General features: G+C 39.7%; 1 protein-coding gene across 4 annotated transcripts in view; it reads left to right on the forward strand.

Annotated features, from left to right (window-relative positions):
* The window catches only part of SERHL2 (serine hydrolase like 2), a 1,152,218-nt gene extending 1,127,726 nt beyond the window's left edge, over positions 1–24,492 (forward strand). For all 4 annotated transcript variants that reach the window (XM_044060988.1, XM_044060991.1, XM_044060989.1 and 1 more), the window contains one exon: positions 21,377–24,492. In XM_044060988.1, the coding sequence (XP_043916923.1) occupies positions 21,377–21,487 (111 nt within the window). In that variant the 3' untranslated portion in view covers positions 21,488–24,492. The remainder of the gene's footprint in view (positions 1–21,376) is intronic.
* The last annotated feature ends 434 nt before the right edge of the window (positions 24,493–24,926 follow it).

Genomic DNA, 24,926 nt, shown 5'->3' on the forward strand with positions numbered 1-24,926 from the left:
TTTAGCTGAGAATCGAACAAGACAACGTTTTACTGTGAGGCGACAACGCTACCGCAGCACCACCACCGCAGTTCAGAAGCAGGTATTGGAAAATGACTGACTGAAAATTATGAGTAAATAATTTACAGTTCTGACAATGCAGTGGATAGGAAGAATTAGTACTTGGTAATTTTGGAAGAAAAATATACTTTTAAGGTAACATAGATGGAGAAAATAGGCAGGGCCCTGAGGGAGAGAGGGAGGTAAAGGCACAAGCAATGATGAAATTTACATTATAAGTTTTAAGGAACTTGTAGTGATATGGTGAAATTAAATGAGCTGGGTCAGAAATATGTTTATAGGCTCTTACTTATGTGTACAGCCAAGGATAATATCAAGAAAATCAACCACATCGCCCAGTACTGATGGGAAACTAGCAAAGTTCCTGATTAAGTAGACTTTCTCCATATATTTGTGACGAAAATTTGTGATTATACGTCCAGGATGTTTTTTAAAGGTTTCAAGGGAAGTACTGTGCTTTATATTTAGGGGCAGCCCATTCCACAAATGGGGTATGCAGAGTTAGGTACCTGCCATGGCATTTGGTAGTTTATGCCCACTTTAGTCTGGATAATGCAGTTTGACAGACTGAGTATGGGATTCTTCCTTCAGATTATTTCTGTAAGTAAAGTTAAAAAAGTTATCTGAATTTCATCCTGCAAAGCCCTTTAAGAAACCAGAATGTTTACATCTAGAAGTCGTTTGCATTGAGTAACAATTGTATTTTTCTTTTCCTGAGTGACCCATTTGTTACAAATGATTGCATAGTGTAGCTTCAGCACTTGGGGCACATGTCTGCATGTGGAACATGCAATACCATTACATATCAGATGTATCTGGATGCTCCCAGCTCTACATGCTCCAGTTCTTTTCTTTCACTTTCACATTTTTGAATCTTAGAGGTAAACTTTGTTACAGGAAGTTTTCCATATTTACTGCATTAAAAAATACTTTCTGAATATTGTTGCTGTTATCGTATCACCAGTCAGAATCAGCACTTGTGCTGTCTTTACTGCCTGAGAGATGAACATACTGTGGAGTAGTGATACAAATGGCAGTAATTTCACCCATTGACTAGAAGGATGTACAAGATGATGTGTGCTCAATGGATGGCAGCTATGGAAGTTAGCCAGAATACGGTTCTACAGGAGGGGACTTTTTGTGATCCTGGACATGTGTTGGAGCCAAGAGGAGATTTACAGGAGCATATGACCCAGGCATCAGCCAAAGCTTTCCCATCCAAGTCCATCACCAACCTCTTTCCCTTCATAGCCTGCAGTTTTGCCTTTGCCTAGGAACAGGTCAGACTCTGTTTACTTGTTAAGAAAGATATTGGTATTTTTCTGTCAGTTGTTATTTAGGTGAACAGTTGAATACACTATCCTAGTTTACTGGTGTGGTGCAGGCCTTTGAGCCACCTTGCTTGTATCTGGGCCTTGGGTACTTTCTTCTGTCTTTTTTACCCAGAGTGCTGCCTTGCTAACAGAGGCTTTTTGACAATAGAGAAATTTGATGTCATAGTTGTTCTAGCATGCCGTTAAGGAATTCAGTCTAATGCCAGAACAGGGCCTTGTGCAGACCCCAAACAAGCAGGTGCCATTTCCAGCATGAGCTTCCCCTCACTTTGTGAGCCCATTGCCCAATTTCTTGCTCCCATTTGCAGCTCATGGCATGTCTAGGGTATCAGGTGAGTACAGGCTGTCTTCTGCTGGAGCAACTTTGAGGAAGATGACTGTCCCCTCTGAATCTGCCTGGGAAGACGGTTTGGATAGAACTGAGGGTTTTATTTCTTCGACAGATGAGGATAATGACTCTGTCCCCTCTGAATCTGCCTGGGAAGACGGTTTGGATAGAACTGAGGGTTTTATTTCTTCGACAGATGAGGATAATGATACAGTCCCTTTCGGTATCCCCCTTCCTGAAGGGTATAGCTAGGCATATTCTTTACTCTGCTGGGTACATTTTTTTTTCTGAGCATCATATCAACATGGATTTTTTTTCAGGTCATATTATGTCTACAGTTGTCTAAATCAATTTTTTCGTGACCCACTACTCACTTGTAATGCATATTTTAAAAGAAAGGGGGTGAATAAAAAAATCTGTTTACTACTTTAAAAATGTTAATTGATACATTTAATTAGAATGTATAACTTTATTAGAGTAGTTTTGAAAATTTTTCCAGTAAGCAGTGAAACAAAATGTGTGAACCAATAATGACAAAGCTACCCGTTTCAGAACATTATTTAAAAGGCCACTTGGACTGCTGTCATTATAATCCACCACTATCAGTCAATATGTACTATCCCTGCAGAATTAAGTCATCTGAATAATTCCACATTAAATAGAATTGTAAGTAATGAAGAGGTTGCTACTGGCAAATAACTTTGCTTTTCAGATCTTCATCTGCCAGTTCAGTGTCTACTGCTGTTGAAGAATAAATTGCCAATGTTCTAGGTGTCCTGGAGATGTGCAGTAGGGAAGAGCTGGAAAACCAACAACTGGTTCTGAGTTACTAAGCATGTCATCCAAAGGAGAGCACACCCTCGTGCTGCACAGTAGTGTCAGCAGTCAGTCTACCTGGTGTGGGAAGAGAACCCACAACCTTCTGAACCAAAGGCAAGTATGCTACCTGTTGCACAACTGACACTAACACAGCTAGGAAACTATGAGTGGCATGACAAATTGTAATACTCAGTGATTTAAAAAAAAATAAATTAAAGGAAACCTGGCAGTCATGTCTCTCAAACTCTTAGCACAAGAAATTTGGACAAAGGCAAAATAATGAGGGAACAAAGGTCCAAAAAGAGGGACAAGTTTTAAATATTGCTCGTATAAATGTAGAAGGTTGTTAGAATACAATGCATTGTGTTACCATACATTTTCTGAAGGATATGAAGTCTGACATTATTTAGTGAATTCAGTCCTCACTGAATTGCCAGAAAACCGTAAATTATTTGTTTAACGCACCAAAAATATTAGGCAAAAATGTGGACATTGTGGACAGTTAAGATGTGTGCTGGCAGTTAGTGTGGAGGTTTAAGACATTTGCTTGCTAATAGTCAAGGCTCAAGGTTTGACTCTGAGCAAAGTTACTTAACCAGCCAGTATTTTACACACACACACAAGCTACTTGCTAAACCACACACACATGAGATATTTACTGAATCACACATGCACAGACACACACAAGCTACTTACTAAATTGCACATACACATACTGAGCTACTTACTGAATCAAACACACACACAGAGCTGCTTACTGAATCGCACAAACATACAGAGCTACTTACTGAAGTACACACACACACACACACACACACACACAGAACTACTTACTGAATCTCACACACATGGAGCTACTTAATGAATCGCATACACACAGACACACACGGCTTTTACTGAACTATGCACACACACACGGCTGTTACTTAACCGTGTATACACATGGCTATTACTGAACCGTATATACACACACACCTCCTTGCTGAACCTCACACACACAGCTCCTGGCTGAACCTCACACACACAAGCTTGGCTGCTTACTGAATTGTTGGCTTGGATCACTTAAAATCTCTGCATTTATTGAATTGCTGGCTTAGTTCATGTAGATCTTCACACTGAATTGCTGCTCTTAAATCCCTGTCTCAACTTTAAATCCATGTTTGTTGGCTCTAAATCGAATCTCCTGTGGTTTGCATTGTTTACAATAGAAGCATCCGAAGTTTCTAGGGCTGATTACTCTGTAGAGAAGCCTCCTGTGAGGCACTAAAACCCTGCTATTTTCTAACAATTTTCCCGCGAGATCCTATGGTTAATGGAAGTCTTCTCGTGTTACTTACCAAGCTAGAGCTTTCGCTGTGTGAGTCTTTAAAACCTCTTATAAAAGAGGATAATGGGATATATGGAAATGACCCCTTAAGGACATCAGGTATTTCAGCTACAGTATATGGCAGTTCTGAATGCTCGTGACTTTTTTCTTTTTACATCTGTTAATGGACAAATTCAGTCCAATAAAGCCATTTGTACATTAACCGACTTAAAAAGAAATTAATCATGGGCATTCAGAACTGCCACATAGCTGAAACACATGATGTCATTAAGGGGTCATTTGCATTTATCCCATTATCCTTTTTTACAAGAGGTTTTAAAGAATCGTGCAGTGAAAACTCTAGCTTGGCTGGAATTTTCTTGTAATTTTTTTCTAATTGGTTTGGCTGTGTGTCCTGTTTACTCTTTTATTTTGCTTGTGTTACTTAACGGAAGATTTTATTTATCGGTCTCCCAAGCTAACAACCCCCCCCCCCAGCTAACATGGGCCTTGACTTTAATTATTTGTTTAGTATTTAATGTGACTCACCAAAATCAACTTGCGACCCACACTTCAGGAACCTCTGGTTTAAATGAATACCTTTAACAACAGGTGCAATATTGCTTATCTGAAAACAGTATCTTCAATAGTTTTATGGAGAATAGATGGAAATGTTGCTTAAATGTATTAAGTCCTTGGGGTGCAGTATTCTGAGAAATGTGTCAATTTTTAAGTGATAGGTGTCCAAGGGGGGTAGCACTAATAGTTTGCGCGTAGAAAGTGGAATTTGCTTGCTACATCCAAGTGCAGTAATGCTCAAACGTATGAAGACTTCTTTGGACTTGAATGTAGCTTTGCTTCCTTTACCCAAAATAATTTTAATATTTGAGGAAGAAGTCTGAGAAACTTCAAGTTAACTGTTCTCTGAAACCTTCTTGCAGTCTGCACTCAGACTTGGGGTGTCCTACTCCAGTGAAGGCTGATTCTCTGTATAACACCTCAGAGGACTGGAATACCATCTTTATAAAGTGTCCATTAGCAGATACTTTTGTTATTTATTTGATCCAACATAAATCACAGAGCCCCAGCACCTTTCTGTCTTGAAAAGAGTTTTCAAAAAGAATATACTATGTCACTTTACACTGCATCTTTACCTGTCAGTCCAGCTATCCCTTGTAGACCAAGAGTATCATAACCAGAGGACCGTCAGATTTTGAACATATTCTATAACGGCTGAGCCTTGGAGCTGTTAGTTTCTTCATCAAGAGCACCCTTATGACTCCATATAGTCTTCACTGAACTCCTGCAATAGGTTTGGGCTCTACTTCTCAGAGAGTCCATAGAGCCTCTTCAGAATGCAGAGGTGGGTTTATTTCTATTTTTCTTTCTTCTGAGTAATAGAAGATTTTTTTTTCCTGTCTTGGATATTCATTATTTCTGCAAACATCCTGAGGGACATGTCCCTTCTTCCAAGTGGGGAAGGGTTTAGATGGTATCTTTGTAAGCCTTTGGTACCTCTGTCTTGGAGCATCACAGGAAATTTGTGGTATTCATTTTGAATCAGACTGTATTCAGTCAGAAGTGCCGTCCCTTGGTCTGTCATCTGTAGTGTGTGTATTTACCAAGTTTCTGGCCATATTGACTGAGGCCTTGCAGGAGAATGAGCTATTGGTGTTCACCTGCTTGGACAAATGGCTTCTGATGAACTTGTCAGGATGCTTTCTAGTAGTGCCTGCTTCCTGAGTTGTTCCATGGTATTAAGTCCCTCAGTCTGCTGCAGGATTATCTACTGCTAGTTATAAGAAAGTGTCCATCAACGAGCTTAATCAAGCGTACCAAAAAATTAAGAACAGTTTAAGTGACTTGTTCATCGAAGGTAGCATATCCTCAGATTTGTACCACTATTTAGTTATGGCAGCTCCCCTCATGCCAATCATGTTTGGTGTTCCCAAACTTCATAAAAATGTTAATGATCCCCCATTCAGACCAATAATTGACGGACGAAACTCCATTACATATTCTAGTGCAAAGTGGGTTGATAACATGTTAAAAGAATATTTGAAAACAGAACCACAAATCTGTAGAGATTCGTGGCACGTTTTACAACAACTCAATAACATCCCATTTAAAAATGATTATAAATTTGTGACAGCTGATATTGTTGATCTGTACACAGTAATTCCACAGGATATTGGTTTAGAATGGGTTCGTGAATTTCTATTAAGGAAACGATGTCCAGGACAAGATATAGATTTAATCATTAACTTACTTGAGTTAGTTTTGAATAACAATTTTTTTATGTTCAAAAGAACATTTATTTACAACAAGCTGGTATTGCCATGGGTTCCCCATGTGGTGGATCTTTTGCTAACTCAGTAATGGCATTTTGGGAGCATCACATTCTTTTTAAATATGCTTTGTATAACAAATTAGTCGTATGGTACACGCGTTACCAAGACGACATACTTATGATTATCAATGGTACAGAAAGAGAAGTCGTGGATTTAATAAAAGAAATGAATTTATCAACTTCTTTTTTACATTTTACATATGAACTAGGGATTTCTTCTATTAACTATTTAGATATTGAAATTCAGAAAAACAATCAACATTGCAGGTTTAACACGAAAATCTATAGAAAACCCCTATATAGTAATTCATTTTTACATTTCACAAGCTGCCACCCTTTCTTTCAGAAGAAAGGAGTGGTTAAGGGACAGCTCGTCCGAGCTTCCCGTATGTGTTCTGATGATGAAACATTTGATGAGGAATGCCTTAAGCTTAGTGAAATGTTTCAGAATAGAGGGTATCCCACCAAACTCATTTATACAGTTATGTGGGAGGTTAAACGAAAAAGACAAAGTGGACATTTTAGCCCAATTTTTAGAACAGGCTATGAACACAATTCCTTGGAAATTTTGGATGTTTCAATTAGTAATGTAAGTCATGATAACATCAGTAGTAAACCTAAAGACTTCAAAATTAGTTTTCTTACTCAATTTAATGAATATGCAACCCAGATTAGACAAGTTTTAAGTAACAATTGGGAATTTGTGTTGCACGGTAATCATTTTGATACTATTTTAGGTGATAAACCTTGTATTGTCTACAAAAAAGCACCATCATTAAAAAATTTGTTGGAAGCTCCTATGCCTGTTTATAAGATTAACAAAGGCATGTTTAAATGTGGCCATTGCCACTATTGCAAACACATTCAAGTTGGAGCAACATTTTCTATTCGCGACGTTAAATATTATATTAATGACAAATGTAATTGTGAAAGCCAGGGTGTTGTTTATTTAGCCACATGTAAAATTTGTTCCGTATTCTATCTGGGTAAAACGGAACGGCGTTTGAAACACCGCATTTACGAGCATTTATATGCCATTGGGAAACAAAACATCACGAATGCCCTTGCTAAACACGTAGTTGAAAATCCAAGTCACAGTTTTGTATTTAACGTCGTCGAAATTGTACATAAAAATCTTAGGGGTGGACCATGGCACTTAATATTACAAGAACGCGAATTGTTGTGGCAACTCAAAACTAATGCCTATTTACATCCTGGTATTAATGATGTGTGTTCGATTAAGTGCCTATTGAAGCTAAAAGCTTTGAATAGATGACACATTATTTCCATCATTTACACACTAACAAATGGGTCATTTTTTGTGTGTTTGCTCTTGTGCCTGCATTTGAGTTAATTTACATACAAACATATATATATGTGTGTATATGTATATGTATATATTGCAGACATATATATATATATATATATATATATAATTCAAAGACACATAACATGTTTTTGATTTAGATTATCAATTTAATCTTTATTTAATATAATAAGTAAAATTCATATATAATATTTACTGTTAAGGTTTTTACTTTTCATTTTTCATTTTTTATTATTATTTTTTTCCAAAACATTTCCAATAATTACACCAGGTTTTTTGGAATTAGGTTGCTGTTTTTAATGAATATATTTGTTGTTGATGTCATTCATGCTGTCACACAATACTTATATATATTTTTAAACATATGTCGTTTTTAAAGTAACTGTGTATATGAAATTGTAATATTTTGTATTTAATATGTATTGGTCAGAATTATCTGAGATTTTACCTCCTTTTTTGAGTTCATTAATTATTGTTTGATTAATTAGATAATTGTTCAATTAAAATGAGTATAAATACTTGTACACTTTTACACTCAAACTTGTCTGAAGAAGTGCATGCATTGGCGTGCATGAAAGCGCTAACGAGTAAATAAGAGTAAAAGTTCCAGCATTGACTTGGCGTCATTTGTTTACTGTCACTTCAGTATTTTTTCTGCTGCAGGATTCCTTGGATTGGCAGGATAACTTTTGTTGGTCCCTCAGGAACCACTTTACTGCCTTTTTGTATTAGAAAAATGCAGTGAATTAGGTCACACCACTGTAACCACTTCTGTGACGTACTGTTTTTCTTGCCTTAATGCCCTCCAGTTTTTGTCCATCTGTCCCTAAAAATGATTTGTCTACCGTCATTTTTATTTGCTATCTCATTTATAGATAAATGTTTAACTGCAATCTGAAGGAGATTTTTGTGGTTCAGAACAAATCTGAAAGGCCGACATGAGTTTGTTTCCATAGTCAAGGTGCTGTGCTTTATGGACTAATTTCTTCGGAGAAAGTCTTGCAGGGCATCCTAGCCAGCCCCAAGTTTCCTTGATTGCCTCCACCCATTTCTTCAGCTTTGGGAATCAACCCAAATGTGATGACTGCAACAGTGAAACACTAAGAACATTGTACAGTTGTGTACACTTACCATAAATGCAGATGTTCGAGTATATTCACTGTTGCAGTCCTGGTTTTCCTCCCTCCATTCCCCCTCTTCTTTCTTCTCTTTCCTTACAAGGGACATATTGGTATTTACTTTCTACTGGTGGGGTTCTTCCACCAGAACCTGGCTCCCACTTGTGGGCTCCTGATAGGTTAGGGCAAGAAAAACTGATGTAATGGCATCGGCTGCCTTCCTTTATACTACTGACGATCTGATGCCAGTCCTGAAGCAACAGCAACCAACGCAGAAATACTTTGGTATTTGGGCCGGCCAAGGACTACCCTGGCAAGGATAACCAAAATGTGACAACTGCAACAGTGAATACACTCAAACATCTACGTTTATGGTAAGTGTACACAACTGTACTTTATTCTAGCAACTTTCTAAGTTTATAAGAGCAGTATTTAAAGTGTGTCTGTTTGTGCTGCTTGTCCCCTTAGTACAGCTCTAAATGTAATTGCCATTTTTTAGAGAAACTCTATGCCAACTCAGGTCCTTTTATTCTAGCAACTTTCTAAGTTTATAAGAACAATATTTAAAGCGCGTCTGTTTGTGCTGCTTGTCCCCCTAGTACGTCTCTGAAAGTAATTGCCATTTTTTTTGCAAAAAATGTATGCCAAGTCGGGTCCTGTTGTTCTAGCAACTTTCTAAGTTTATTAGAGCAGTATTTGAAGTGTCTCTGTTTGTGCTGCTTGTCCCCCTAGTACGTCTCTGAAAGTAATTGCCATTTTTTTGAAGAAACTTTATGGCAAGTCAGGTCCTGTTATTCTAGCAACTTTCTAAGTTTATAAGAGCAATATTTAAAGTGTATAATGATGTCAAGAAAAAGATGACTGCAAATAACCCACCAGATAAATGCTCCGTTATACAAATGGTATTTAGCGAAAGCGCTCATCATCTATATTTACAATAAATATTTTTCTATGGTTTTAACGCATCGTGGATTGCCTGGTTGTTTCGTTATAGCTGTTATAATCCTGGGCATTATTTAAAGTGTGTATGTGTTTGTGCTGCTTGTCCCTCTAGTACGTCTTTGAAAGTAATTTCCATTTTTTAGAGAAACTGTATGGCAAGTCAGGTCCTGTTATTCTAGCAACTTTCTAAGTTTATAAGAGCAATATTTAAAGTGTCTCGGTGTTTCTGCTGCTTGTCCCCCTAGTACATCTCTGAAAGTAATTGCCATTTTTTTGCAGAAGCTGTATGCCAAGACAGGCCTTGTTGTTCTAGCAACTTTTCTAAGTTTATAAGAGCAATATTTAAAGTGTCTCTGCGTTTGTGCTGCTTGTCCCGCTAGTACGTCTCTGAAAGTAATTGCCAACTTTTTGCAGAAACTGTATGCCAAGAGTTTATAAGAACATTATTTCTAAGTTTATCAGAGCAATATTTAGTGTCTCTGTTTTTGTGCTGCTTGTCCCCCTAGTACGTTGGGCAGGGCTTTGTCCAGATTTCTTGCACTAATAGGTTGAGTGGTATGTCAGGATGGATGTCAAAAGTGAGTTATTTATAGTAATGAGATGATTTAAAGTATCCAGTTTTGTTTTCTGGTATAAATTTAGAGTGTAACTAGATTTTGCATTCTGTGGTCATAACTGTTCCAAGGCATGATGTCTTAAATGGCACATTCTTGTAAAAGTACAGAGGGCCCTGGTTTTAAGTACCCTTTTTAGGCACCTTTGCCAGGCCCAGAACTGGCTGTAGGACAGGGGTAGAACACATCTAAAGTGGTGAATGTAAAATGCAAGTAGTATTGTCATGGTGTGTGTGTGCGTGTGTGTGTTGCAAGTGCATTTGTTAAGCTGGATGTGTTTATCCTTGGCATGGATTTTGAGATATAATCAAGGGTGCTTTGAAAGTATTGAATGTCATGAAAGTCACTCTTCCCTTCTGCAACACTGGTTAGGTGGGCAAGTGAGCACCAGACGATTGAAAGCGTCATTATCGAAGCAAGGAAGTGAATAATCTGATCATGCAGGCCTTCATAGTAAACAAAAGGAGCAGAGATGAGCAAGAGAAGAGGGTGCAAAGTCAGGAAACCTCCAGTGATATGGGTAGGTTATGGCCCTATTGTCTCATTTTTGCTTTTGAGGGGATTTTTGTAATTTTTCTTTCTGCACTATAGCCCCATTTGTTTGTCATTGTTTAACACCACTGTTTTACAAACCTGCTAGGTGCAGACTGCCCAGATTACAATGAGGACAGGGATGTAGATACAGATTGCACTCCAAAGAAGAGAAGATACACAATTTTTCTGCCAAGCTGGGCAAGTGCCTTTGACTGGCTTTCTGTGAGTGGCGCGGAGTGACGTATGCCTTCTGCAAGACTTGTAACACGGATTTCACAATCCATCATGGAGGACGACAGGATCTGCAATGGCATGCCAACAGTGTGAAACACATGCAGAATTGCAAGCATGCATCTGGAAGATCTGTGGTGGATTTATTTGCACCTCAGAGTTTAGCAAGTACAAAGATGGTTGAGGCAAAGGTTGTTTTTTGTGTTTCTCCTTGCTAAACACAACTTATCATTTGAAGCAGGAGAACACATCCTGAAATTTATGAAGAAGTGTAGAGAGGATCGAGATGTTCTCCAGAAAATGGCATCTGGAGCAACAAAGGCAGCATGCATTGCATGGGATGTTCTGGGGCCTCATTACCAGAATGATGCTGCAGCAGCCTGCCAGAAATCACCATTCTGTGTGTATATGGACCAAAGCACAGACATGAGAGATGACAAACTGTTAGTGATCTTTGTTGGTTACCTTGATGAAAAGGCAAGCAAAAATGTGATAAGGTTCCTTCATATGCCAGAATGTGTGTCAGGTACTGGACAAGCAATGTTTGACACTTTAATGTCCACTCTGACAAAATTTTACATTCCATTTTTCAACATTGTGGGCTTTTCTGAAGACAATGCTGCCTCAGTGATTGGAAAACATAATTCTGTGCTGTCTCATTTAAAGGAGGTGAAGCCCACAATTCTAAATATGGGGTGTCTCTGCCACTTTGCAGATCTCTGCAGTAAGGCTGCTGTAAAAGCACTACATTCACCAGTTGAAGAACTTATATCAGATGTGTACTGCCATTTCAGTTCCAGTGCACAAAGACAACAAAAACTGCAAGAATTTGCTTTGTTCATAGATACTGACCTCCTCAAGATCATTAGACTTGCACCTACTAGATGACTCAGTCTTGGTAAGGTAGTTAACAGAACCCTGGACATGTGGCCAGCTCTAAATTCGTATTTTCTGTCTGCAGAGTCAAGGTCTGCTAAAATTGACTTAATTTCTAAAAACATGCAGAGTCGCGAAGTGCATACAATTTTTCTGTTTAAGTGTGCACTGGAACCCTTATTGGAGTTCAGCATCCAGCTTCAGAGCCGAGAAAGTCAGCTACTGACACTGCATGCCACTGTGCATAAACTCTTGCAGCAGTATGCTGGCAGACTCCTCAGACCTGCAGCTGCTGTCAGACTAATCAGACACAGTGATGTGTCAGTGTTGACTGACAGTAGCTGTGTTCTACCAAATAGTGAGCTGCGTATTGGCTATGAAGTCAAACAGTACATGAAAAGTCATGAGGAGGATATTGCCGGCACAGTCATTGAATTTAATTTTTATAAAAAAAGTTACAGCTTTGTATGCTGCAGTGCTGCAGAAAATGCTGAAAAAGTTTCCCATGCAGGATCAATTACTGAAAGATGCTGCATTAGTTATTAATCCGGCCAAAAAAATTGGATATTTCTTCAGGACTTGTCAGGGATGTTGGTTTCCATCTCTGTGTGTGTGAAAATGATGTTGAGGCTGAACAATTAATCGATGAGTTTACCCAATATCAGATTGAGGACACGGGGAATCTGACAGGCCCAGTAAATGGGCCCCACTCATGTGTGTTAAAGTACTGGGCACACCTTCTGAGGGACCTTTGCACTGAAGGGAAACTGCCACTCTTTAAGCAATTGATGATGAGTCTACTTTGCTTGCCACATTCAAATGCACAAGCTGAAAGAGCATTTAGCTTGGTGCGGAAAGTGAAAACTGAACTGCATCAGTCTCTGAGTGTAAAAACATTGAACTCTTTGTTGGCAGTTAAAATGAACGAAGAACTGGACTGCTGTGATGTTAAGCTGCCGAAAGATGTTTTAGAGGCTGACAAGAAAGTCACAGCGGCATACAATAAGTCTCCATCTGACATATGACAGGATGCTATTTAACTTGGTCTTTTGTGTGACTTGTAATGTCTGTTTAGAAAATGTAGTAAATATGATTTTTATTTTTGTAAAGTGCCGTTTTATTTGCTTATGGTGTGGTTATGGTATTGCAAATTATAAAAATAAAGGTTTTGGATCTGAGAAGTGTGTCTTGTTGAATTTTACAGATGTTCTACCATGCTCCATGTCGATGGCACGTTTCGAGCCGTGTGAAAATAGGGTGTTCCATATTTTGACCATTTGTCACACATTGTTAGGGTCTGTGTTCCACAGTGGCCTCTTACGAGGTTGGGACCTATAAGTGTGATGTCATTGCAGGCAGGAGGCTTTACTTAACAGCACCTTTTTTTTATTTATGGTTTATTTACTTACTTACCAGCTGCAGGAGAATGGGATTACAGGCAGGAGAAAAGTACAGTTGTGTACACTTAACCATAAATGTAGATGTTAGAGTGTATTCACTGTTGCAGTCATTACATTTGGGTAATCTGCTGGCAGGTTGCCCTCAGTCGGCCTGAATTCCAAAGTCTTGGGTCCTGCGTCAGTTGCTGTCTCCTCTTCCATGACATCAGGTCGTCACAGGTATAAAACAAGCAGCCAATGCCATTTTTTTTTAGTTTTTCTTGCCCCAGATGTCAGGTGCCCCCAAAAAGGTAGCAAAAATATATATGTATAAAAACTATATATACATACATCAGTATAAACTTTACCTTCATCTACAAGATAGAGAAGGAAAGATAAACTCCAGAATGAAAGGGGGATGGTGGGCGGGTAACCTGGACTGCAACAGTGAATACACTCGAACATCTACATTTATGCTAAGTGTACACAACTGTACTATGTTCTTTGTGTTTCACTGTTGCAGTCATTACATTTGGGTAGAATGCCAAAGCTATGGTTGGGAGGCTGGAGCTAAACAGCATTAGGTGCGGCTATAAGGCCCTGCACAACTGCAGTGGCAAAGCCTGCCCTGGACTTAGAGTAGAGAGGCAAATGATAATGCTTTGTAAAGGTGTGAACAGAACTCCAAGTAGCAGCCTCTAGAATGTCTTTGGTTGGTACTCCTCTGAGAAAGGCTGCTGAAGTAGTTGCAGCTCTGGTGGAATGAGACCTAATGCCCTTGGGCACAGGTTTACCATGGTGTAAGTAGCAGAAACGAATGCAGTGGCTTATCCACTTTGAAATAGTCTGCTTTGAAATAGCCTTTCCTTCTGATCCTGCAGCATATGTCACTAGTAATTGCTCAGTTTTTCTTTGAGCTTTAGTCCTGCTCAAGTAGAATCTTAGCTGTCTGTGTACATCCAAGGAATGCAGAATTCTCTCCCCCTTGTTCTGCAGATTTGGATAAAAGGTTGGCAGATGAATAGTTTGGTTGAGTCACACTGCAAACCACCTTAGGCATAAATGTTAGATTTGTCCTCAGAGACACCCTGTCTGGGTGAAATATGATAAAAGGCTCTACAGCCATGAGGGCCTGTAGCTCTGAGACTCTTCTTGCTGAAGTAATTGCTAGTAGCAGAGCTGTTTTCCATGATAAGAACTTTATATCAGCAGTAGCAGCTGGTTCAAATGGAGGCAGGGTGAGCTTTTCCAACACATAATTGAGGTCCCATGCAGGTATTGGTGATCTTCTAAGAGGCCTTAAATTTCTGGCTCCTCTAAGATACTGCTTTAGTAAAGGATGAGAAAAGATTGGTGGCTCTGTATTGTAATGAGCCGAAATGGCAGAGGCATGGATTTTAATTGATGAGAAAGATAGGCCTTTGTCAAGCATCTCAGTCAAGTATTGTAATATCTGAGGAATATTTGGTTGTGCTGTATCAGTTCCTTGTGCTTTATTCCAAGCACAGAATCTCTTCCATTTATCAGCATAAGATTTTCTAGTACTAGGCCTTCTGACTTCCAAAATGACATCCATCACAGCTTTACTGAGCAGTGTTGTCTGTATAACTACATGATCAGCCATGCTGCCAGGTTCAGTGTCTGGAGTTGATTGTGCAGGATCTGATTGTTTTGCTGGGGCAGTAGTTGAGGTCTTTGAGGTAAGGTCCAAGCTGGGTATTGAGACAAGTTTCTTAGGATTGGGTACCATTATTGGCGGGGCCAGTCCGGGGCAATTAGTATCATCTTTGGTTTCTCTTGTCTGACTTTTGGGAAGAAGAGGCAGAGGAGGAAAGGTGTAAGCTGATAGGTTTTTCCAACTGAAGGATAGGGCGTCCAATTTCCATGCTTGTCTGTGATAAGTCCTTGTGCAGAATCTTTTCAATTGATAATTTTGTGGAGAGGCAAATAGATCTATGTCTGGGCTCCCCCATTTCTTTGTTATCATGCTGAAGACTTGTGGATCTAGTTTCCACTTGTGAGGATCCATAAGGTTTCTGCTTAAATCGTCTGCCAGAGTATTTTGTTTTCCTGGCAGGAATTGAGCTTGAATATGTATTTGGTAAGTCAAAGCTGTGTCCCACAGTGCCATGGATAATCTGCAAAGGGGGTATGAGTGCGTGCCCCCCTTGCTTGTTTATATATCACATGACCGTGGTGTTGTCCATCTTTATCAGTAGTTGTCCTGGATGAAGTAAGTCCTTGAAGGCTGTTGGGGCATTTTGAACAGCTAGCATCTCTTTCTGGTTGATATGTAGATGCATTTGTTTTGGGGTCCATATGCCCTGAATGCAACTTCCCGCCATGTGGGCCCCCCAGGCATAATCTGATGCTTCTGTTGTTAAGGTTTGGCTGGCAGGGGGTAGAGTGAAGGCCCGTCCCATGTTTTGGTCACATGCCTTTGCCCACCATAGAAACTCCTGTTGTAGGCAGGGAATGAGAGGAATCATTGTTTCCAGACTGTGACAATGTTGACTCCATAAGCTTTTTAGGTACCATTGTAGTTTCCTCATATGCAGTCTTGCATATGGAATCAGTCGGATGCAGGATGTCATGAAGCCCAAAGCCTGTAGAATTTGTCTTGCAGATAACTGGGTTTTTGTTGCCATCAGCTTGAAGTAAGTAGTCAGTTGTCTTTGCTTGTCTGGCGTGAGGTAAGCCATCTGGGCAGTTGTATTCAAGCTTGCACCCAGGAATGTTATCTTTTGAGAGGGTACCAGTTGTGATTTCTTTTCGTTTATTGTGTACCCTAGGCATGTTAGAAGCCTTTTCACAAATGCCAGGTGTTGAAGAAGAATGTCCTTGTTCTCTGCTTGAAAGAGACAGTCGTCCAAGTAAGGATATATTTGTATACTTCTTTGTCTGCAAAATGCAATTACTGGTGCCAAGCACTTTGTAAAGACCCTGGGCACAGTAGATAAGCCAAAGGGCAGTGCAGAGAATTGGTAATGCATTAAGCCAGCCTTGAATCTGAGGTATCTTCTGCACAATTGCCTTATTGGGACATGCAGGTATGCCTCTTTTAGGTCTAATGTCACCAGCCAAGCATTCTTGCCCAGCATGTGCAGAAGCTGCTGCAAAGTCAGCATTTTGAATTTTGGAATGTCCAGGTTGTTGTTGTTGTTGTTGCTGTGTCTTTCGGCTTTTCCCGGTTAGGGGTCGCCACAGCGGAACTCCGGTCCGCTAATGATTGTCAGTAGATTTTAACGTGCCGAGTTGCCAGCCCTGACGCACAACCTTCAACGAAGGTAAGCCCATTCACGCATGTCTCCACACAGAAGACACTCTAGCTGAGAATCGAACAGGACAACATCTTACTGTGAGGCGACAATGCTACCGCAGCACCACCACCGCAGTTGATAAACAATTACACTAATAAAATGAAAATTTAAAGTGTCATTTGTTAAACAAAATGCCTGAATTTTTTTAAATCTTTTGTCAGTTTTACACATGGACAGTCTGAGTTATCCATAATCTTTTTGTATGAAAAGTATGGGGTCCTTAGTGTTGTTATTATCATCAAGTTTTTGGAATGTCCAGGTATGTGTTCAAAATCGATGAATCCAGTATTGGCCCCCAGGCCTTGTCCTTTCTGGGTACCAAGAACAGTCTTGAGTAAAATCATTGTCCTTTTTCCTGTTCTGGTACTGGCTGAATGGCCCCCATATCCATGAGGGACGTAACCTGTGTCTGTGCCTCTGCCCATTGATTTTTTGGCAGATCTGGCCAACCGTTTGCCATTGGCAGAGTATGGAAATGGAATCTGTATCCCTGTGATACTATGTTTAGCACCCACTTGTCCTGGGTTATTAACTTCCCATTTTGAACAAAAAGTGCTAATTTTCCCCCTAAGGGTGCTGCCAAAAGATAAGTGCTTGGTGTAGGCAGAGGGAAGTCACTGGGACTGTTTTCTGTAGGTTTGCACTTTATCTCCTCCAGATTTGGAGGTAGAAGCGCCCCATTGCTTTGACCTGTATGAATCTTGTGCCTGGTATCTGGAACCCTTAGGGTGTCTGGATTTGTCCCTTTGAGCTGTGTCTGACACAGGAAAGGACCAATTTGTTGTAGGCCAGTGTCTACTGAATCTTGGTGGCTGCACTTGTACGAAGTCTTTTACAGTTTGCATAGACTTAGCTTTGTCTTCCATTTTCTTTAAAACCTCTTCTGCCTTAGTACCAAACAGAATATCATGCTGTAAAGGTGCATCTAGTAATTTAGCTTTAACATGATCAGGCAAATTTTGTTCCTTTAGCCAGACATGCCTCCTAATCACAGATCCAGTAACTGCAGCCCTGCAGGAGGCCTCTAAGGAATCAAAACCACATTGCAAAGTATGCTTTCCAACCTGTTCAGCTGCATGCAATAATTCCTGCAATTCTTTATTTTCTGCACATTCAGAAATCAACATCCTTTTCTGTTTCAGCAATCCCATAACATGTTGTTGATACTTGAGCATATGGAACTGGCAGTTTAAGGCCCTAATTACCAAGGTTGCAGATGTATAAATCTTTTTTCCCCATCTATCCAGTGCCCTTGAATCTCTGTCAGAGGGGGTAGGATTTTTTTGCTGTTGAGGCCTTAACTCCCTTTGGACCCTGTGAAATAATTTCAGGATCAGCAGCAGGGTTTCTAAATAAAAATTTGTGTGAGTCAGGGACCCTGTAATATCTTGTCAGGCTTGCTGGGAGCCGGAGTTAAGGAGTCAGGGGTCAAGCTTGACTCCGAAAACGCATCATCCACAATGTCTAAAACAGGGGGTATGGCTAAAGGCCTGTGCTGAGGGAGAAGAAGGAAATCCCTCAGCCTCTTTTTTGATTCTGAGAAATCTTGACTCTCCCAGTGAAAATGCTCCCTCAAAGTATGCAAGGTTTCTCCAAATGAATAATCCTCAGGAGGTGATGCAGATGGTATAGACTCCTCTGCATCAGAATCCTCATAGGGAGGTATAGATAATTCCTGATCAGAAGAGGAATCCAAAGAAATAGAAACCTGATCTGAAGATTCATAATCAGTGTCTTGCCTAGGCCTCTTATCTGGAGGAGGATGGGAACCCCTGATCAAGGTAATAAGGTCTTCAGCCATTTTGAGCATCTGCTTTTTAGGCATAGAGGCCTGTGCATGTGGCTCATGCGTCGTTTTTTTTTTTTAGTTTTAGAAGTTGCTTTTGCCTTTAGTTTTGCAGCTGTCGTCGGTTTGATATAAAAATGTTGAGGTTTGAATACACCCTCAGAAGCCGGTGCCTGCTCAGCAGCTCCGGACCCATCCGAGGGAGATACATCTGTGGGTCCAATACTTTGAGTATCTCGCAGCATGCCGAACTCCACATGGGTGTCGGTAGGGACCTGCGACTCGAAAGTAGCTGGTATCAGGGGCTGTGAAAGCGCCTCACTGAATACCGGTGAACCAGCGACTAGCTTAGGAGAAGCTTCGTCGTCGGTTTTGGACCTCGACTGTCTCTCTCTGTCCTTTTCTTTGCGCTTTTTATGTACTCCGGTAGTCGGATAGCTATCCGATGACATTTCTGGGTAGTTAAATCTGTTTCCAAAATACTTTGAGGCAAAAATATACCGACGCTTAATAGTGCGTTGGTTAAATCTAGCACAAAACCGACAGCCAGGCACGTTGTGATCAGGGCCTAGGCAAGGAATACAGTATAAATGGAAATCCTTATGAGGTATTTGCTTCCCACAAGTAATACAATTATTAATGTTTTCTGACATCGGTATGGAGCAAGAAAAAAGTTTCCCCAACGGGGTACTTCGCTTTAGTGAAGACTTCGGTTCTGAAACTCAAACTCGAATATTTCAGGAGTCAGCTGACCGGCAATTGTGAAATGTTTCTGCTTCGGGCACCGCATGGCAAGAAAGACTAAAGAAAATGGTGTTGGCTGCTTGTTTTATACCCCTGACGTCATGGAAGAGGAGACAGCAACCGATGCAGGACCCAAGACATTGGAATTCAGGCCGACTGAGGGCAACCTGCCAGCAGATTACCCAAATGTAATGACTGCAATAGTGAAACATGAAGAACATCAGCATATTTCCTAACAGCTGCAGACTTTTTTTACTTAGCAGCTTCTTTTCTTGATGGACATTTATGTGGGCAGGAGAAACATACATGTATTTACTGACAGCAGGAGAATGTGATTACAGGAAGTTACTTAACAGCAGCTTCTTTTATTTATATAGTGTGATGTAATTGCAGGCATGAGGCTTTACTTAGCAGCTTTTATTGTATGTGTGAACAGCAGCTTCTTCTTTTATTGGTGTGTGTGTGTGTGTGTGTGTGTGTGTGTGTGTTTTGGTCATACTTTTGGTCTGTTCCTCTTAAAATTTGTGGTTTTCTGGCAAATCAGTGAGAACTGAATTCACTAAATAATGATAGCCATTTAAGTTTCAGTCTTCCCATCTTTCAGGATACGCATGGTAACACAAAACATTTTATTCTAGCAAGTTTTCTAAGATTATACAAGCAATGTTTAAAATGTGTCTCTTGGTTTGGTCCCCCCTTATAAAGTTTGGCTTTTTCCAGATTTCTTGTGCTGCATATGACAAGTTGGTTTGTGGTGTTAGTAGCACAACAGGTAGAATACTTGCTTTTGATGCAGAAGGCTGTGGGTTCTACTCCCACAGTATGTAGATGAATTGCTGATACTGTACTGTGTTGTACTTTTAAAGGGGGTGGATGCTGCATCCTGCAAATGTCCCCTTTGGCAGAGATATCTAGTAACTATGAACCTGTTATCAGTTTGCCATCCATTCCCTATTGTAATATTACTAGCTTATTTTTTTATGTAACATAGGCAATGTATTCCTCAAGGGCAACAGGCACTTTATTTGTAGATGAAACAATGAAATATTAAGTTGTTTGCTAGCAGGAACCTCTTCATTACTAACAGATCTTACAGATCTCTTTAATGCAGAATTATTTAGATGACTTTTACTTTTGCAGAGATTTGTGCATATTTACTGCTACTGGTGGATTGTAGAAGTTTGAGTAGACTTTTATGATGGAAATGTTCTGATATGGGCAGTTTTGTCATTATTGGTTCATGCATTTTGTTTCATTGCTTACTGGAAAAATGTTCAAAACAATAAATTTAAAATGTTCCCTAACAAGTCTGCTGTATTGTACAATGAATGTAATTTAATACAGTCAAGAATGTGTATCAAAAAACACATGTATGTTTCATGTGCAAGGGGCCTATGATTTGAAAACAGACCAAAGATAGTCTTTATCTGCCATTGGCCAGATGCATTTTCTTTGAATGTGGTTTCAATGCTGTTTTAATGAATGTGAGTTTCCAGAGCAGAGAAGTTTTAATGTTATGTCAGTTTTCATTGTGAGACCACATTGCTTTGTTTAGCAGATGTCTGTTAATGTTTGTAACAAAAGTTTTAAATGAAATCCAAGTAATCATTGTAGAAGTAAAGCATTATACACATTACAGTGTTTATGGTAAATGGGGCGAAATAGCCAAGTAATGGGACATTGGGATGGCTGCAGGGGGAGAGCTGTGTATGGGGGGGCCTATTCGACCATGATTTTGTGAGGGGGAAGGGCAGCAAACTCAAATACAGCCCCGGGTGGCACAACTCAAGCTACGCCACTGATCAGTAGGACATGGAGAATGACTTTTGGAGGTCTTAGCAACTATATTATTATTTTGCTAAGATTAGAATATTGCCTACCATTAAATGCCCTGCTTTTACCACAAAACCCACATACTGCAAGTCACCAAAAACAAAATCCTAAGGTTCATCATCTTCTCCCTTCCCAGTGCACATCATTGCTACACATTAAAAAAAAATGGTTACCATTTACTACAGGGACTGGGGCCATATTTTAGTTGTCTGTTCTTCAGTTTGTGTTTGAAAGTTTGTATCCCACAATTCCATTGAAGTGGGTGGGGGTTACATAATTATGTATGCAACTTTTATGTTAATCAGCGTACAGATTTGTACCTATTTTTCATGGGCTTTGTCCAGATTTTTGATGTTTCCAGGTTGAGAGGTATGAAAACTAAAGATACTTTTAGTTCTCCTGTTTGAAAAAAAAAAGTTAAATAAATCCACCCAGATATGATATTACATTTGATTTATTATTTTTCCTCTTACAGTTTCGATTAGAAATAGTTGAAGGAGACCACCATGTGCACTTAAATGAACCAGAACATGTTGCTGGAATAATCACCGACTTCCTATCGAAGGATGCCACATCTAAATTGTAGAGAAGGACCTCGGATCTTTGAGAAAGAAACCTGCACATACAAATTCAGTGGCGTGTTTATTATTTTGCACAGATATTAATTAAAAATATGACAAAGTGGCTAGTTTGATGTGACTGTATGAGATAGTCGCTAGCATACTGCATACTTCATGGAATTCTGTGAACTGACCTCAGCAAGTGAGCCGGACTGATCATTATTGTATTCAACTACTTTATGTTCGACTTTAATTTCCACTAGTTGAATTAGGGTACAGAATTATTTTACTGGTGTTTATTATGTCTTCACTGAATTAGTAATTTGTTGTCATGTTCCTTTTCCAAATGAAGTTGAATTGTCTGCCCACTTTCCAGAATCTTTTACTTGAAACAGGCGCACTTACATAAGAGGATTTTACAGTAGCACCAATTTCAGCAGAGTATGCCAGGTGTAACTTTTGCTGTTTGCCCATTTGACCTCATGGAAGCTTCTGTATGGCAGTCTCTTGTGATGGATTAGTTGTTGATGCTTCTGATCTTTGACAACAGTCTAAATTATAATTAAGGGCAGCACCTAAATGCTTCTGCTTTTTCATCTGTCTTGTGGTGCTTGAGAAATTTTGGGGGGTTTTTGAAATGAGAAGTGTCCCTAGAGACCTCAGAAGTCCATACTGAATTTCTTACACTTACAACACGTTATTATAGAATTTAAACAAATACACTGATGTTGATATTGTCTGTTGTCCTTTGTCACAGGTTCATTGTGTTCCTGGTTATGTCTTTGAGTGTACACTATTTTCCATACCTTGGTGGGAAGAATGCTGCTGGTGGAAGGAGGCTGTGCATTGATATCTCAATAGCCCTTTTCTTTCTTAAAGAAATACCTTACTTTATTTTGAAATGAATACTCACTCATGTCATGGAAATTGTGAAGAATATCCTAGATGACTTGCAGAATATTAGTGCTTGCAGCATTCTTTGACCTTTCTGTATTTTCATCTTTTTTCACAACACCCTGCTGAATACTTCTTTCACACTGAGGTCTGTGTATTAGTTTAAGCTATTTCATGTTGTATGATGTACATTGCTTACAGTCTTTGTATTGGTATGGATAAATTAGTTTGCTTTAATTTATTACACTACATTTTCTTAAGGGCAGAAGGCAAACATAAGCCTATATAGTCTACGTTTTAAAATGCATTTATTCTACTGCCTCCTTCATCCCCGCCTTTCTCCTTTCTGTTTTCCGTCTGACCAATGCCTTCTTGAAAGCGTCTTAGGATTCACTGTCTACCACACATCCTGGTTTCTTAGTTCTAAAACTCTGAAAAAAATGCTTTCAAAGATGCATAGATTAGTTAGTCCTTACAATCATTTGTGTGTGTCCTTTCCTGCACAGTCTGGCCTTATGTTCATAATGTCCATGACCCCCTTCACATCTCCTTTATGACCTCACCCTTCACATCTCCGTAACTGATCTTGTACTGTATTATCATGCCCCCCCACACACCATCTGTTTTGATCTCCAGTGAAAAGACTTGCAGCTCCTTTGCCCTCTGATCATATTCTTTCTCCTCCATTCCCCAGATGTCTGTGAAATATTTCCCATGTATTCCTCCCAGCAGGCTGACATCCCTCTCCTTCTATGGACTCCAGAACTGCATGCTTGTACTCAATGTGTGGTCTGACCTGGGCCCTGTGATGTGAAAGTGTTATCTGTTGCTCCTGTCATATATTTTCTTGAGGATCCAGCCCAGTATTTTGTTTCCTGCTGCCCTCTCCCTGCATTCCCATTAGCCTAGGTGTGATTGGTACTTTCAGATACTTTTCCTGATCTGTATTCACTAGTTCTAGTCCTCTCCCACCAGCTGATACATCACACCAGGGTTGTTATGGCCTGAATGCAGTATTTGTTTGCAGTGAACCCCAGTTGGACTCTTTCTCCTTACTTATTTCCTTTGCTTAACTATTCCTCCTCATCCTCCATTGCTGCACCTGTCTTTTTTTCATCAGTCAAATAGGTTGATCTTGTTGTCTGTTTCTTCTGATGTTCCAGACAATGCATATTGCAGACCAGTAGACCTAGGACAGACCTTTGCGGTACTGCTAGAGTCTGTTTCATAATTCATGATATTGCCCTTTTACTACAACTCAGTGTGTCCTGCCATTAGCCTTGCAGCTATCCAGTTGCTCAGTTTTCTACCCCCAGTTTTCTTTCAGTCTCTTGTTTAGGACTGAATCTAAAGCCTTGCTGAATTCCAGGTAGTCTGCATCTACTGGTACTTGTCTGTTAAGTTTACCTGTGGCTATGAGCTCATGTTGGCATCTTTCCTAATGAGCACTGCCCTGTAGGAATGTAACTAGCCTTCCCCTCAGGATTGTCTTCATGATTTTTCCTGCCAGTGTTGTTAAGCTAACAGATCTATAGTTCCCCATATTTTTCTGCTTCTCTTGTTGTAGAAGGGTAGCACACTCACTATCTCACCTTCATCTGGCACTTCTGCATTAGCCATTGATCTGTTGAAGTTCTCCATCAGGAGAGCTGTAAAAACACACTGGTCAGATTTCTGAGAACTCCAGGAGGCCAACCCATCTTTTCCTTTTGCTGTGTTATCCCTATGTTCAAACATGTTCCTTCTGGACCTCTTACTCCTCCATCCTGATGTCTGTTCACTGTTCTCACAATTCTGCCTTGCCTCCCTCCCAGCTTGACACACACTGCTTTCTTTTTTGAAGATTGAAGCAAAGTACTCCTCTTTTCTGATTGATAATGATTTCTTAGATGATTTTGTACTAATCTTTGCCTGTTTTATGCTGATGACTACTCTAGGGACCATATTGTCTTTCTTTCAAAAAGTGATGTGGGAGAAAACAAATTAACAAGAACTGTGCTTCCTACAATGCCTTTGCAGCCTGCTTTTAGTATACTTATGTTTATACATATGTAAATTTTACATGTTCTTGCATCTGTATACCTGCATAAGCAAAACAAAAACATAGCTGCAAATAAAAACATGTTCAAGAGTTTAAGAAGCTGCTTTAATAATCTTGCACCTCTAACTATAAATAAGTATTCTTTGTTTAGTGTATTGACTGCAACAAGGCATAATTACATCTCTGGTTGTAGAACGGAGCATTATTGTGTTCTCTTCTTTAGTGGTTCAACCTTGTTTTGTATTTTTCTGGCAAAAGTGTTTTTAATTTCTTTAAACTGTCTTCCCTCACACACAAGCACATTCATGCTGTAACTTGCTTTTTCAGTCTGTGGTTGCCTTCTAGTGACCAAGGCAGCGTGAGGTTCCTGCAGATACCCAGTATGAGGAGTCAAACAGAATGGTGTTACTTTTTGAGGCATTGAGGATAGAGTTCTTAAAACTAAGGTATATCTTCACAATATTAATTGCATATTTTAAATAACAAAAACTGGAGAAAAGAGCCAAAAATGGCGCTAAATTTTAATAACA

The sequence above is a fragment of the Protopterus annectens genome, chromosome 2.part0, assembly GCF_019279795.1.
Source record: "Protopterus annectens isolate FY-2018-M chromosome 2.part0, PAN1.0, whole genome shotgun sequence".
Taxonomy (NCBI): domain Eukaryota; kingdom Metazoa; phylum Chordata; order Ceratodontiformes; family Protopteridae; genus Protopterus; species Protopterus annectens.